This window comes from Lathamus discolor, chromosome 5 (genome assembly GCF_037157495.1).
Source record: "Lathamus discolor isolate bLatDis1 chromosome 5, bLatDis1.hap1, whole genome shotgun sequence".
Lineage (NCBI taxonomy): Eukaryota > Metazoa > Chordata > Aves > Psittaciformes > Psittacidae > Lathamus > Lathamus discolor.
In genome coordinates this window covers 14,986,523-15,002,372 of record NC_088888.1, presented here as the reverse complement: position 1 = coordinate 15,002,372, position 15,850 = coordinate 14,986,523, and the positions used below count along the sequence as shown (strand labels likewise).

At 36.9% G+C, this 15,850-nt stretch overlaps 1 protein-coding gene across 4 annotated transcripts in view; it reads left to right on the top strand.

The window, feature by feature from the left end:
• SPATA17 (spermatogenesis associated 17) overlaps window positions 1–15,850 on the top strand; it is a 132,415-nt gene that overhangs the window by 3,390 nt on the left and 113,175 nt on the right. For all 4 annotated transcript variants that reach the window (XM_065679866.1, XM_065679867.1, XM_065679865.1 and 1 more), the window contains exons 3-5: window positions 901–982; window positions 7,018–7,068; window positions 13,565–13,668. In XM_065679866.1, the coding sequence (XP_065535938.1) occupies window positions 914–982; window positions 7,018–7,068; window positions 13,565–13,668 (224 nt within the window). In that variant the 5' untranslated portion in view covers window positions 901–913. The remainder of the gene's footprint in view (window positions 1–900; window positions 983–7,017; window positions 7,069–13,564; window positions 13,669–15,850) is intronic.

The window sequence follows — 15,850 nt, the reverse complement described above, 5'->3', positions numbered from 1 at the left end:
ACACATAAGAACTAGATCAGCTAAGTGTACAAGAGGATTTTCCCTGCAACTGCATAGGGTAATCCTGCTCAATGTCCTCTTTCCAAACATGGGTGTGGTATCTGATTTAGGAGCACAGGCTCGGTATAGGCAGTTGTGAGTGTTCTGAATTAGCCTCTCATTTGAATTACCTGCTGGAAAACACTTCCTCCACCGTGACTCTAGCTGTATTGCAAGGGTTCTAAATTTGGCCCTGGTTAGGTGGTACAAATAGTCCCCTACATAACTTTTTCTAGCCAGTCCCAAAGTAATAATTATATTAGTTTCTGTGAAATTTATGTGAGACATCAATTACGGAATTTTCAGTCACGTAATTCTATGATTTTTTTTTATATATATATATATATATATATATATATAGGATTTACTTAGAATTAAGCTAGATATAATTTTCTAAAAGAAAAAAAGTATTTGAAAAATTCCAAATATCTGTGGGGTTTGTCAAATCTTTAAAAATTCTAAAGCTGTGAAAATATTGCATGTGATTGATAAAAATTCTGAACTGGTCAGATATGTTGGTTAAAACCATCAATGAAAATACCATCATCTACCATGCAAATTATATTTCTAAGGCTATTTCATTCAATTTTTGTAATGATAACTGAAACAGTACATAGATAAAAGTTTTCAGTAACCCATTTTTTCCGAAAGCAGATGTATTTATATATGTGTACATGAGTAAATATGTATAAATTGGTTTATAACTGCGTATGTGTGCACATATGTGTATATGTATGGAGTATGTTTGCAGTGGCCGTCTGTTTGGAATAAGTACGGATAATACTCTAAGATTAGGAAAAAATGAAATTATTTTGTAAAGTCTGAAAATAATCATTATTTTGGTACTATATTTCATTTTAGATATCTGAACCAAATGGCGATTATTATACAGAGGTGGTGGAGAGGATATCTAAGCAGAAAACACTTCAGAAAAATGGTGAAGGTAGGAAACTAGTTTTAAACATTTTGCTTGGTTATTTATAGAGTACATCTGAAGTCACTCGTCTTGAAATTCAAAAGCTGAAACGTGATCCTTTATGCACATCAAGTTTCAGTAAGCTTACTCATAACGGTCAAGTTAAGTTAGTGTTTAAGTGTTTGCAGATCTGGAGTGTCAGTCCCCAAACCAGCAATGAGATCTGTTCATGCAGAAGCCTGCTTGCATGGTGCTAACTGAAGGATTGGAACTTTTCAAGATGCTTTTTTTCCTGGTGGAACTTTTAATTCTGAAAAGAAAATAAGCCAAATTGTCTACATATTGATGTTCTATGGTTTAGTGGTTGAAATTTCTTGCTTAATGAACCTTGAAGTATTTGAGGTTTTGCCTTAAGGCACACAGGAGATCACAGTCAATCTAATTCCCTTGACAGACTTGAAGATAGCAAAAGTGTATGATAGCACACAAGCTAAAACTCCTGTTAGCAAGTTTAGGAGTTTAAGAAGAAACTTTTTTGCTTTTAAAAACTTGTTAAAAACTAATTTGTTGTTTGTTAAAAATTAGTTTGCTTTTAACCTAAAACAATGAGCTTAAGGTATTTAGTTTACTTCAGTAATTTATCAATTTATGTTAATATTTTACACTAGTTTTAAACTTGTTAGCCATTTATTCTTTATTAATTTTGCTAAGGTTAAATTACTGTCAGTAAATACAGACAAGCTAAGAAAAAAAAAAAGAGCCATAATAACTTATATATTACAGGCTAAAATCCATACCTTCTACTAAACTGTGTTTTAAAGTAGCAGGACTTGCATGCCTGAAAGCTTGTCTATTTTTTCCCCGGGTCTATCAGTAGTCTAATGAAGGATTTTACCTCTTCCAATTTACCTGCCTTATCTAATAAATTATTAAGATATGGATCCTTTCAGGCTGTGGTTTTCAGCCTGTCTTCTAAATCACTCAGTTTTTAATACAGGGCAGGTAGCTGCATGCTGAGATTGGGTTCTGCTTTAAAAAAAAGTTGAACTTCAGTTGAATGTTGACCCTGAGTTTAGGGAAGGTTTGTTTAATCTAGAAAAGCTTCTGTAGAAGAGAGACATAATAATATTAATGTATATTAAAGTTTATTAATGGAAAGAAATGATCCATGCAGTCACAGGGAAGAAGGAAGGAAGAAATCAACTTCACATGAAACAAATTTGACACATACTGCCAAAAAGTGTTGTGAACTCCCTTTTGCAGGTTTTTAAGAGGAGAATAGACAAATACTTGTGTAGGGCTTAGATATGCTTCAGGCAATGTTTTAGTTCTACATTTAGTTCTACATTAGTTCAAGTTCTACATTTTTTTCACAGTTAAAACATCATAGTGATGCATTTCAGAAGCAAGGCAATTTATGTGTTTCTGTGTTTCAGGATGTCAGGTTTTGTCATCTGATCACTAGGTCTTTAAGAGGATTTAAGCAGGACAAAAGCCTGATGGTGGTAATTTTACATGGTTTTCAATCCCCCCAAATTGTAAGGAATTATCTTTTAGCCACTCCATATTCAAATACTAATTGTTCTGTTCATAGTAATCAGTCTCCTATTTTCAACAGAATGGTGTCACTTTAGAGGCTTGTTTTCTTATATAAAGGTTGTAGAAACAGTGGTGCCCAGTTAAGATACATCACCACAGTACCTACTGTTCTTAGTGGTGCCCTGTAAGTGAGATGGCATGATAACTCTCCCCAGGGAGCCAGCCTGCAACATTGTTTGGAGTTGGTGCCCGGTGACAGGATGAGAGGGCACAAACTGGAATATAGGAAATTCCACTCAAACTTAAGAAAGATTTTTTTCTTGTTTTTTACCTGAGAGGGTGATCAAATACCAGAATGGGTTGCCCAGAGAGTACAAGCTGGTTTTGTGGAGTCCCCATCCTTGGAGATACTACAAACCCAACTGAAGTGCACAGCTTGCTCTGATTGATTCTGCTTTGAGCAATGGTTTGGAGCTCCAGAAGTCTCTGCCAACCTCAATTGTTCTGTGCATCTCTGAAATTGGAGGTTTTTTACCTTATCTCTTTGTTACTTCTCTCTTCTTTTGCCCTCTCTTCTTAAAAACCCATTCTAATGGTTACATTTCAAGATAGTCGTTCAAATTAGCATATATTTGCTGTAATAACCAGGCTGAGATAGCTAGCATCATAAACCCCCCTCAGCTTCCCATTCTTGAGGTATATTTCTGGAGATAAAAAAGACTTGAACCAATAAAGTCTGGTTCATGTGTAGTTCTTCAAATAGCCATAACTGACAAGCCCTTGCCAAATCTGAAGTTTGTGGAATAATGTAGTGAAAGAAATTGTGCAAGCCCACCCTTAATACCTTCTAAATCACACCATGAATTCATGAACTTTCTGGATTCCAGTACTTAGTCAGTATTGGGGTGCTAGAGGAGCAGAATCTCATCAGCAAACTAACAGATTGTACAGTGATCAGCATGGAAAACCACCTTTTCCCCCTCAAATACTTTATTTTGTGTTTGCCATCTCTTTGATTGGAGAGGACTAAATAGGACACCTGGATTGAAAAATAACCTGAGAGCCATAAAAGTAGCAGATAAAGAGGTACCTTTCCCTCCCTTTAGACATCTGTAGAAGAGGGACAGCTCTTCTACATTTTGGGATGGACTTAAATGTAAAGTTTGAGTTTATTATGTATATTTATTTTATGCTGTCTTTACTCCATCAGTGGCTGAATTTGGGATCAGTTAATGTTTGCATTGGACTCTTGCTAATAACTGTTGTAATGAGTCCTAAGTATGAAACACAATGATACCTTTGACATGATAATTCCTTAAATAGACTGGTCACTTTAAAATTTACCCACTGATAATGTTTGTATTGGTATCTGCTGCCAGCGAACAAGGCAAAGCATATGCACAAAATACCCAGGATTGCTTGATAATAAATCATTTTAATGATTATATTCAAAATGGTGAAATGTGAGTGGTACTGATGCGGAAAATAACAAAGGCTGAGGCTCATCAGATTGGCTGTCCATATGTGCATCACTGCTAGTATTTCATTTGTTACTTTTCTGCTACCTCTTGCTTTGATTGTTAAAATACATTAAGTTAAAAAAAATGAAAAGATGGGGTTTATATGACTAAAGTTATGTGCCTTTATAAATTCTAAATAGAGGTCCTTTGCTATAAGGCTTTGTTTCCTAATATTAATCTCAAGCTGTGGTGGTTTAAGTCCAGACGGCAACTAAGTACAATGCAGCCACACACTCACCCCCCACAACTCCCTTGTGGGATGGGAGGACAGCCAGAAAAAAAATAAAATCCCATGGGTTGAGATAAGAATAGTTTAATAATTGAAATAAAAAAAAATGTAATACAACAACATCAGTAACAATAGGATATAGAGAGAAAGAGAGAGAAAGGAAAACAGAATACCAATCAGGATCTTATCACCCCAAACATGTTTTTAAGCAGAAAAGGAGAAAGTAGTGCAGCACTTCATACACAAAAAGCTTCAAATGTATTTTGGAACCATAGACCTAATGTAAAGTAGTAGGAAGACCTGTATATTAAAACCAGAGACAGATACAAAGACTTCATGCTTCAAAAGTGGAGGTGGTGCATGTGGGTGAGATGGCAAGATAATTCTCAGAGAGTCAACCTTGTAGTGTCACCTTGGAGTTGGCAGCCAGAGCCAGTCAACTAGAGGCAATGCTATGGGCACAGCTGAAACGCAGGAAATTCCACTTACACATAAAAAAGGAGTCTTCTGTGCAAGAAAGCACCAGTTCAGGAAAAAATCTTTTCTTTACTAGGAAACAATATAAATAGAGACTGGGGTTGAAGCACTAAATTATGGCTCTAATTCTCCATCACTTGTAATAGCAGAACTAGTACACATTATTCTAATCAGGACTAGAAAACAGTGCAAAAGAACCTAGATGGTGACACATGCTTTGTCTTTAAGCACAAGGATAAGGTTGTAAGGCAGTTAATTCTGCATTTGGCTGGCTTGTGATTTAGAATAGTGTTGAGTAAAAGCGGGAATATGTAATTTGCTATTTATTGTGCTTGATCTTGTTAAGTTGTGGTACGGTAAGGCTTGGATTTCTCGCACCGAAGTGAAGTAAGCAAGTTAGGACCCTAGTTGTCATTGACTATCTCTGTAGATGGTAGACAGAGATGCAACTGCAGAACTCTTCAGTACTTTGCCAAGCTCAGAAGGAAAGTGTTCCCACTGTCTTCCAGTATTGATGATATAAAGAGCATTGTGATGTTAGGTGTCTGATGTTCTTCAGAGAAATGGGATGTATTCGGACCTAACTGCCTTAAAATATGAGAATAAACAAAGATGTGAGTTTAATTTAACCAGCAATGGACAGAAATGAGGATTTTTAAGCTTAGAAATTCCCACTAAAAAAGTACTTTATCTGTTTGGTGGAAGGGCAAGAAAGAAGGTGGTACAAAAGAAGAAGAGATGAACTGCAAAGCAAAGCTGTATCAATTTAATCAAGCAGTTTAGGAATATACTTAGTCCTGGCAACCATTATTTCATTCCAGTATTAGCCATCTACAGTTAGTATCACTCAGGAAACATTTATGGAGACAAAAGAGGAAACAGAGTCCACTATTCTAATTCATATCTTTGAGGTGGATATTCCCTTAAATATATATGTGTATGTGTGTATGTATATATATGCAAGACTTGTTTGAAATTTAACAGTCCTGTACTTTTTTCTTTTATATCAGAAATATCTTTTCGACTGTTTCCATTATTAGTAGATTGGTATGATATGAAAGTGGGCATTTAAAATGCACCTTAATTAAACTGCAGGAATTATGCCTTGCTTAATGTAATGAAAAAAGAGAATTTAAAATGGAGTAGCATCATTGTGTTCATTTGTAAATAACATATTGCAGCCAACTGTTTCTTAATTGCCCAGACTGTTGATAAATAATCCAGTCCTGCTGCTCTCCACAGACAATTTGCTTTGGATCAGACTAGGCAATTCAGATAATGCTAATTACAGTGAAACCCTTTTATAGTGAATTCCTGTTTGCCATGGGGCAGAAAATCACTATATCGGGGGAAAGCACTTTTGCCTTTGATTTGTGTCTAAAACATGAGAAACACATAAAAGCTACATGTTGTGCTAAATAAAGGACATACTCTTGCATTCAAAGTACTTATATTTTACTTTTTATGATACAATTGTGAATTATGTTCATTTTGCATTTGTAATTAGAGGGTGGAACAGATGTGAAAGCTTAGTTTAAAGTGATGTATCCATTAAAATAACCTATGCTGCCAAGTGATTGCTTAGTATAATAGGGGATTTGTTCACTATGAGAGGAATTCTACTTTGTTGGAAAGAAACCAGGACTTCAAGAAATGTTTTCTATGTCAGGGGATTCACTGTAACATGGTATCATTGTATTTATGATTTTATGATGTTAAAATGAATATTAAATGAAATAAAATTCCCAAGGATTACTCAGGAGGCAGCTAAGTACATAACATTTAGTACAGATGGTTGGAAGGCACAATTTTGCTCCATCACTGCATATGTATCCTTGAACGATTTCGACTGAAGACAGCATTTCTTTGAAATTTTCATTAAACCAGACGTCTTGAAATATGAATTCCTTTTATGTTTCTGTGAGTTTTGGCTAAAAGAACCCCAGTGAATAAATCATACATGATACTACGTGTCACCAGCACTTGTGAATATTTCTGCTTTGTTATTCTACTCTCAGTAGAGCACCATTGATTATCAAACTCAGCGGAGAGCATTTTATGATCATATATCTCCATTAGCTCCTAGTTTGACTACCATAGATTTTTCTGGTTAAGCCTGCATTATGTATTAGGAAGCCTATCTCTTCAATAAAAAGTTTGATTTTATTCTCTCTAAGCCTAGAATTCTTATTATGTATTATGTATAAAGATTCTTATCTTTTATATGTAAAAATAAGAGCACTGTCTTTGTGCAACTGATATATATGCCTTCTTTTCTTCCCCCCCTTGATTCACAGACAGCATATTTTATGATGAAGATGAATTTCTACAATGAAATGGCTGTCAGGGTAAATATTTCTTCACTTGTTAAACAAATGAAAAAGTCAATTGTGCTCTGAATTTGCTTTTAATAAAATGAGCAAACCAGAATAATATACACTTGATTGATATGCTGATGGCAACAGCGGGAAATGGTACATAGTTAAAAATTAAAGTTACACTCAGTAGTCTGGGTTGTATTTGAAAGCTGTAGTTGAATTTAAGGCATCTGCATGTGTCTTGCTCTATTGAAATGTTCATTCTACCTTACCAGATATGATAATGATAAAACCCCAAACATTCTAGCTGTATTCTTACAAATGTAGACATATATTTACAATTCTGACAAATGAGAGGGCTTTTGGGTTTGTTGATGTGGCTGTACTTTTTCTTATGTTAGTACGTCGTGAGATGGTCAAGTTCAAGATCCTCAGGACAGTGAGAAGAGTGTGCAGCAAGCTCACTGCCCTGAACTTCAAGAGAGCAGACTTTGGCCTCTTCAGGAACCTGCTTAGTAAGGTTCCATGGGATATAGCCCTAGAGGGCAGGGGGGCCCAAGACTGTTGGTTGATATTCAAGGACCATCTGCTACAAGCTCCAGGAGTGTTGCATCTCGACTAGAAGGAAGTGCAGCAAGAGGGCCAGGAGACCTCCTTGAATGGATAAGGAGCTGCTGAGGAAACTTTGAGGGGAAAAAAGAGGCTTATAAAAGGTAGAAACAAGGACAGGTGGCCTGGGAAGAATACAGGGATGTTGTGCGGGAAGCTAGGGACCAGGTTAGGAAAGCTAAGGCCCAGTTAGAATTAAAATTGACTAGGATGTGAAAGATAACAGGAAGGGATTCTATAGTTACATTGCAAATAAAAGACAGACTAGGGACAATGTGGGCCCTCTCCGAAAGCTATCAGGAGAACTGGGTATCCTGGATTTGGAGAAGGCTGAGGTTCTGAATGACTTCTTTGCCTCAGTCTTCACTGGGAAATGCTCTGACCACACCACCCAAGTCTTGGAAGGCAATCACAGGGACTGTGAAGATGAAGACTTTAGGCCCACTATAGGAGAGGATCTGGTTCTAGACCCTCTTAAAAATCTGAATGTGCACAAGTCCATGGGACCTGATGAAATCCATTTGCGGGTCCTGAAGGAGCTGGCAAATGAAGTTGCTAAGCCACTGTCCATCATATTTGAAAAATCATGGCAGTCAGGTGAATTTCCCAACAGCTTGAAAAAGGGAAATATAACCCCCATTTTCAAGAAGGGGAAAATGGAAGACCCAGGGAACTACAGACCAGTCAGTCTCACCTCTGTGCCTGGCAAAATCTTGGAGCAGATTCTCCTGGAAGGCATGCTAAGGCACCTGAAAAACAGCAAGGTGCTTGGTGACAGCCAGCATGGCTTCCCTAAGGGGAAATCCTTCCTGACCAATTTGGTGGTCTTCTCTGATGTGGCTACTGAACTGATGGACAGGGCTAGAGCAGTTGATGTCATCTACCTGGACTTGTGCAAAGCGTTTGAAAAAGTTGTGGTCAGTGACTCAATGTCCAGCTGGATACCGGACACCAGTAACGAGTGGTGTCCCTCAGGAATCGGTGTTGGGACCTGTCTTGTTCAACATCTTTTATCGGTGATATGGACAGTGGGATTGAGTGTGCCCTCAGAGGGTTTGCCAATGACACCAAGCTGCGTGGTTCGGTTGATACGCTGGAGGGAAGGGATGCCATCCAGAGGGACCTTGACATGTTTGTAAGGTGGGCTGATGCCAACCTTATGAAGTATAACCATGGCAAGTGCAATGTCCTGCACCTGGGTCAGGGCAATCTCAGGCACAGCTACAGGTTGGGCAGAGAAGAGATTTGTAGCAGCCCTGCAGAGGAGGACTTGGTGGTGTTGGTCAATGAGAAGCTTAACATGAGCCAGCTTTAGTGTGCGCTCACAGGCAAGAAAGCAAACTGTACCCTGGGCTGCATCAAAAGGAGCATGACCAGCAGGTCGATGGAGTTGATCCGGCCCCTCTACTCTGCTCTCGTGAGACCTCACTTGGAGTGTTGTGTGCAGTTCTGGTGGGTGTCCTCAACATAAAAAGGGCATGGAACTGTTGGAACAAGTCCAGAGGAGGGCCGTGAGGATGACAGGGGACTGGAGCACCTCCCGTATGAAGACAGGCTGAGAAAGTTGGGGCTGTTCAGACTGGAGAAGAGAAGGCTGCGTGGAGACCTCATAGCAGCCTTCCGGTATCTAAAGAGGGCCTATAGAGATGCTGGGGAGGGACTCTTCATTAGGGACTGTAGTGATAGGACAAGGGGTAACTGGTTAAAACTTAAATAGGGGAAGGTTAGATTGGATGTAAGGAGGAAGTTCTTTACTGTGAGGGTGGTGAGGCACTGGAATGGGTTGCCCAAGGAAGCTGTGAATGCTCCATCCCTGGCAGTGTTCAAGGCCAGCCTGGACAGAGCCTTGGGTGACATGGTTTAGTGTGAGGTGTCTGCCCATGGTGTGGGGGTTGGAACTAGATGATCTTAAGGTCTTTTCCAACCGTAAGAGTTCTATGATGGTATAATTCTGCATGACATTTGATGCATGGAATCTCATAAGAGTTACTCAGAGAGCACAGAACAATTTCATTGTCTAAACATAGAGGTGGATCTGCACTGAGCTTGCTGATGTTTGAGTGGATTTTGCTAGATGAAGAGGAGTATAAACAGTCCTTGAACTTTAGTGAATATACAGCAAATTATGATTGTTATGGGGAAATCTGCAAAATATATTAGAATATATATAATTTGTAGAAAATATCTAGAAATCAGCAATTTTTCCTATACTTTGGAACCACAATTAAACAAATATATAGAACAAACACGGGAAGGACATTAAAGATTTTTTTGGGTGAAATATTTTTATCTCTCTTAATTCTTCTATTTTGTAGAATCAGCCCACTTTAGAGGCCTATAACTTTTTAGGCAAGGCATCCTACCTTTCGAATAGTACCAAAACTTGGAATGTGGTAGGAATGGAGAGTAACCCAAGGAAACTCCTGTAAAGTAGGAAGATTCTGAGAACAGATTTTAATTTTGTGGCCTTTCCAGTTCCAAAAGAACTCAGACTTGAGAGATGTATTCCCATCAGGTTTTTGACTTGGTGTGGGTTCTTTCAAAGGCCCAAAACAGAATTTTACTTTTGGTGCATGTTAGAGGGCTGAACAACAATATAATTCCTCAGAAATTCTTTTTTTGGGTGAGAGAGTTTAGTTTATTTAGGGTTTTTTTTTTAGTTATTTTATTTGGTTAAAAGCATTCCACATCGGGGAGAAAACAGAAGATGCAAGCTAGCTCTTAAAAGTTGGTTGTGTACTTTCAGAAGGCGTTTAAAGACCAAATTCCAGAGGTAATTATGTATTCTAATCAAATGGAGTTTTGCATTTGGTCTTTCATTTTAAAAGAAATGGAATGTATTCCCATTCATTTGTAATGGAAATATAATGTTGAATCATTAGGTGATATATAAATCTTCAAAGTACTGTTGTTTTCAGTCATGTCCTTTCCTTTAATGGAAATTTAAATCAGTAGAAAACAATACAACAGATCTTTATTTAATTGCAAATGTCAGAATACCATTCTCTTCTATCTAAAACTTGCATTGCATATCTGCAGAGCAGATTGAAAACACTATCATTCTGAAACACTGAATGTTTTGGCGTTAGGTTGTTTGCTGTCATCTGTTTTTTGAAGAACGAACCAAAGCTCAGGAAAATAGACAATGAGGCCTGTTGAGTTTCTGCAGAGATATGTGGCCAGGCTCTAGGTTTCCTAAGCCAACAGTGCCTCATATTCACGCATTGTGTGCTTCATTCATGATTAGTATACTTCAGTATTCTGAAAATATAACAATGACTGTGTGGTTTTTTTCTGTTTAACCACTTAGTTTTGCCTCATAGTATTATTAAACTATTTATTTCAGTTTATAGTAATTGACTAGAAAGGCATATTCAATTCTCACAATTGAAGTATCACTGAGGGCGTACACATGCTCAGTTTCTAAGTCAGCTTAAATCTCTGTCTCTCTATATTTAGTTGTAGCCAGAACTATCAGTTTCACCCTTTCAAATTAAATCAGAGAACTTGTTTAAATCAATTTCAGTTTTGACTAATAATTCAGAACGTGATTCTCTCCCTGAAAAGATTTAAGGTTGCTATAAATTTCCAGCAACAAAAGTAATCCTGTGAAAAAAAAAATAAAACAACTATTTCCGTGAGCAGATGGCTTTTGATATATCAAGGTTTTGCCATTTGTTTTAGTGCTTAAAATAAACATTATTTATAAGACCACTTACATTTTGATGTTACTTAATGAGGAATATGCATCATTGATTTGACTAGCTTAAGAGGTCATTTAGAACTTGCCCGTTAACAAGCTGTAATCTGCTGAGCACACAATGACTTTGGTTAAAATGATCTGTTCAGTGCTGATCAATGACAATAATTGTTTTGTACCAATCACTGTTGAAACTTGCTAATTACTTTGAAGGGCATAAACACATCTATTTTTTTTCCCCAAGAATTTTTAAACATTCACCTTGGAATTAAAAAGAAATATAGTTATAGCATGTTCTAGTTCCGTATAAAAGCAAACATGTACAACTTGCGCATGGAAAATACGAGCATCATCAGAAGCTTTGTGTAAAACATTCAAAAAGATGAGTTGTGAAAACTGACATACAGTATTAGGGAAACAGAAACCTAGCATAAAATAATTTGAGGCATAATGCAGTTTTTCTTACTCATGTTTCATTCAGTTGGAATCAGTGAGGTCATTCTGAACAGCAAGTGGTGTAAATGAAGGTAGAATGCAGCATTTAATTGGTACACTGAGCCCATTGGAGGTAATTATAGCTTTATGCAATGTGAGTCTTTTGTCTTTCAGTTTGAGTTTTGATCCTTTAACCCAGAACTATCCACTTCTGCATTTATAACTGTGAGGTAAAGACTGTCAGAAAGAATTCCAAAGGGACCATAATCCTGCATTAATGACCACACAGCTAGATGGGAGCCAAGTTGCTCTTGTTGAGAAATTTTGAAGCCAAACAGAAAAACAAAGCTAATATCCTTATTCACATGCAAAGGATTTTGCTTAATCCCATATCTCTGAAGGCATACTCATTCTTTGCTCTTTCAGGATCCCTTTTTAACCCGGTAAGCTTGTATATGAGAAAGTGGAGTTGCAAAGAGTATGAAATTTACTATCACTTAGTGCAAAGAAGCATGTCTAGTGCTTAAACTTTCTTGTTTCCATGTTCAGTTACTCACATAACTGTTATGTATACATATTTATAACAATGTCTGGAGGTCCAAACCTTTTTTAGTCAAAAAACTCCAAACAAACAACACCACATGGGTAAAAGAAAATGCCAACTTTTAAAATTAGTCGTGAGTCTTACTTGTGAAGAGAGGAAAATACATGATGCTGCACAAAGGGGAAATAGAAGAGTGTATTAACAGTAGAAGTCATTATCCTCTTATTCCTAGTAGTTTTAGTGCATCATTTGATTTTCTTGGTGACTTGTCACTCAAAGACTTACTGAAGGTTTTATTCATTCTCTTGTTAAATCTTACATAAAAGATATGTAACACTTATCAGCTCCATTTACCAACTCATCCCTTGGTTCTGGAAAGAGAAGGGTAGGTGTAAAGTGAAGAAAAAAAGTAAAACATTCCCTGTAGATACACTGAAGAGTTTAAGTTCTTGAAAAGTCTAGTAGCCAGAGGCTCACAGGAAAAAAAGAACTCTCGGCAGTTTGCAACATTCTTTTCAGTGCACTTAGTGAAGGGGTGTAGCTTCTCACAATGTAATTGTTTTGGATTATAAGACCTCAGTCTTTTTTCCTTTTTAATGCAGATTCTGCCTTTCAGCTGTTATGTCTTTTAAAATGTCAAAGCTGTAAAGGTCCAAGAGATGGTAGTCAGAGAAGGAGTGAAGGTAATGCAGACTAGAAGTTAGAAGTAATTGGGAGATGCATCATCTTACACTGGTGATGCAAGAAGTGCAGTTTGTAAATGATTTTTACAGAAAGCCTGATTCATTGAATTACCAGAAAGGCTTCTATTCAGTTTAGATTATATACAGAACGCAAAAGTGAGAGTGCAGTGGAAGATACTGACAAGCTGGTCAATCAGTAGTTAATGCATGTTATACCTAAGAAAAGACACCACTTCTGTGCTGCTTTTTTGCTGTTCTTAGAGCAATGCCACTGGCAGTAGCAGACACTTCTTTTCATTGTCACACCCCGATAGAAATAGTGTTTTTTTAAACTTGTTATTATGTTTTTGACTTTGGCATTTAATAGTAAATTCGTATCACCACTTAACTACGATATGTTACTTCCTACCCTTGTTTTCTTCATTGAAACATATTGGTGTTTCTACTTGATACCAATTTTAAGGAAACCGTATTATTTGCAAAATAAAACAGGTATTTGATATGCATACAAACTTTTGATTTTATATGTACTAAGCAGATATTTATTTCCTCTAGATTCAGAAAAGATGGCGAGGTTATCATATTCGAAAATATGTCCATAATTATTATGCACTGAAGAAATATCTGGAAGCCATTTCTGTGAATAACAATATTGTCAGGTAAAGACAAACCTCCATGGGGTAATGCATTCATTTCCTGTTCTTTTATTTGTAAAAAGTGCATGGCACTATTTAAACTGTTTCTTTGAGTGTAGGTTCCCTTCCATTATCAAATATATATGTATATATCAGCCATCATTCACTTTAACCTAAGCCTGTGCATGTTGCACCAAATTCTGTTCTCATTTACACTGTTAGGAATTCAAAATAATTTCTTTGAATTCATTAGGCAGACTCTGGGTTTGTACCAGTTTCATTAATTTGAATTGGGCTTTTCATCTCTGCTCAGAACTCATAGATCATTATGCCGAATATATGGTTTGTTGAACTAGTTTAGTTGGTTTCCCAGTGTACACGAGCTAAAAAAAATAAATGGTTTCATAGTTTATTTTGCAAATCTATTAGTGACAATGAATGAAAGTGCAGATATAGATCTGAGTTACATGCATTAGCCATGCTATGAATGCTAATTGTGAAAAATGCTGATGTGGATATAGTGAAACAGGTTCTTTTCATAGTTACAGAAGAGATTCACTTGCCTATTAGATTTCTGGCTAGAACTGTTGTTGCTGTATGTTCCTACTCTATTTCTCGATCCAGCCCCTACCTTTCCCTGTACTCAAGTTGAAAGCTGCATAAAATCGAGGCAATTATTTCCCTTTAGCACGTTTGATGTCCTGATCCGTGACTATTTCTTCAGAGAACAGTGGAAACAGAAAAAATAGTGGGTGACCATGATCATTACTTTATCCTTGTAAGTGAAAGTGTTGAACAAAATCAATCAATTTTTTGCTGTTCGGAATGCCTGAGACAAATCTTTGCTTTTTGAAGCATAGAAATACAAGGCAGTCTAGTGAAAAAGTATTTCTGGAAATCTTGTCTAGATCACACGGCGGACAATTCAGCCAGAAGACTGTTAAAGAAAAAAGCATATGTAAGTTATAGATGAAAGAAAAGAATTATACCACTTCTTTGGACACTGCTTATTAATTTATAATGTTTTTCCACAATTATAGCTGATGATACATATAGCTGTATTCACCAGAATATATGCGTTGTGCAGTGTTAGTGCTAGTCAAGAACCAAGTTTCTTCACAAATAGCAAAAGAATCACAGTAAAACAGAGCCTGACTTGAAGAACTCCAGTGATATAACACACACACCCATAAAAAAGCATCCAACTAAACAATGAAAAACCAACAAAATACATTTGAGAAGTTTATAATTCCAAAATCTGTTTAAACAGTATTCTGTCTGGAATTATGGTGTGATTGTAAACTAAATTACAAAGTGTCATTCTCAGTCTTATGCTCTAGAATAATGCTGACAGAATTCTTATTGACAACTACTTGAAATCACATTTCAAGTCCTTCCCTCTTGGTCTGCAGAACCTGGAGTTGTGCTTATTTTTCTCCCCTTTCATTAACAAGGAGCCTGTATCAACTTACCATTCAGTACTTTCTAAGGGAAACTTCAGAGGAGATTGCCATGGAGCTGCACATTTTGTTACTTTCTTAGAAGAGTATCTAATAAGACTTAGTGAACAAAGTTTGTTTCCTTCACCCTTCTCTTTTGTCCTATTTTGTTAAATATAAGACACATCCCCTACTAAAGGGTTTTCTTAACCAGTAGTCACATTTTTACCATTCATCTTTAATACAAGCCGTCCTTATTTAATAGCTACCCTCATTTAGTAGCCAGACCTTTATCATTTGTCTTTACTGTGAAAACCCCAGGAGAAAGTAAACTTAATAGAAGCTGCCTCAGTTTAAAGCCATAGAGGGATGTAATTAAGTTTAGCAGAAATTGATTCTAACAGAAATTGACCTAAAATATAATTAAATAATAATAGTCATATTATGTGTGAGGTTCCACTCACTTAACAGACTGCTTATCCTAGCTTAAGGCACTGTTTTTTTATGAACTGAAGGTAGCTGTCGGCTTTAGCTCCCAGACTGGCTGAAGAGTGCGTGGGTTTTCTTCCAGCATTCCCATTACTTCTCACTGCTGAATAGCCGATAGGTGTGATGGCTGATGGTGTCCCCAGTAGAGTCCCTAGTAGTTAAGAAATGATATGAAGAATCCCTTGACAGATGGCAAAAGAATGACTTTGAGCCCTGAACTCTGCCTACAGAAGGGCATACTAAGACTTTTCTTGGTATTTGTGCAGTTTAGCTTCAGT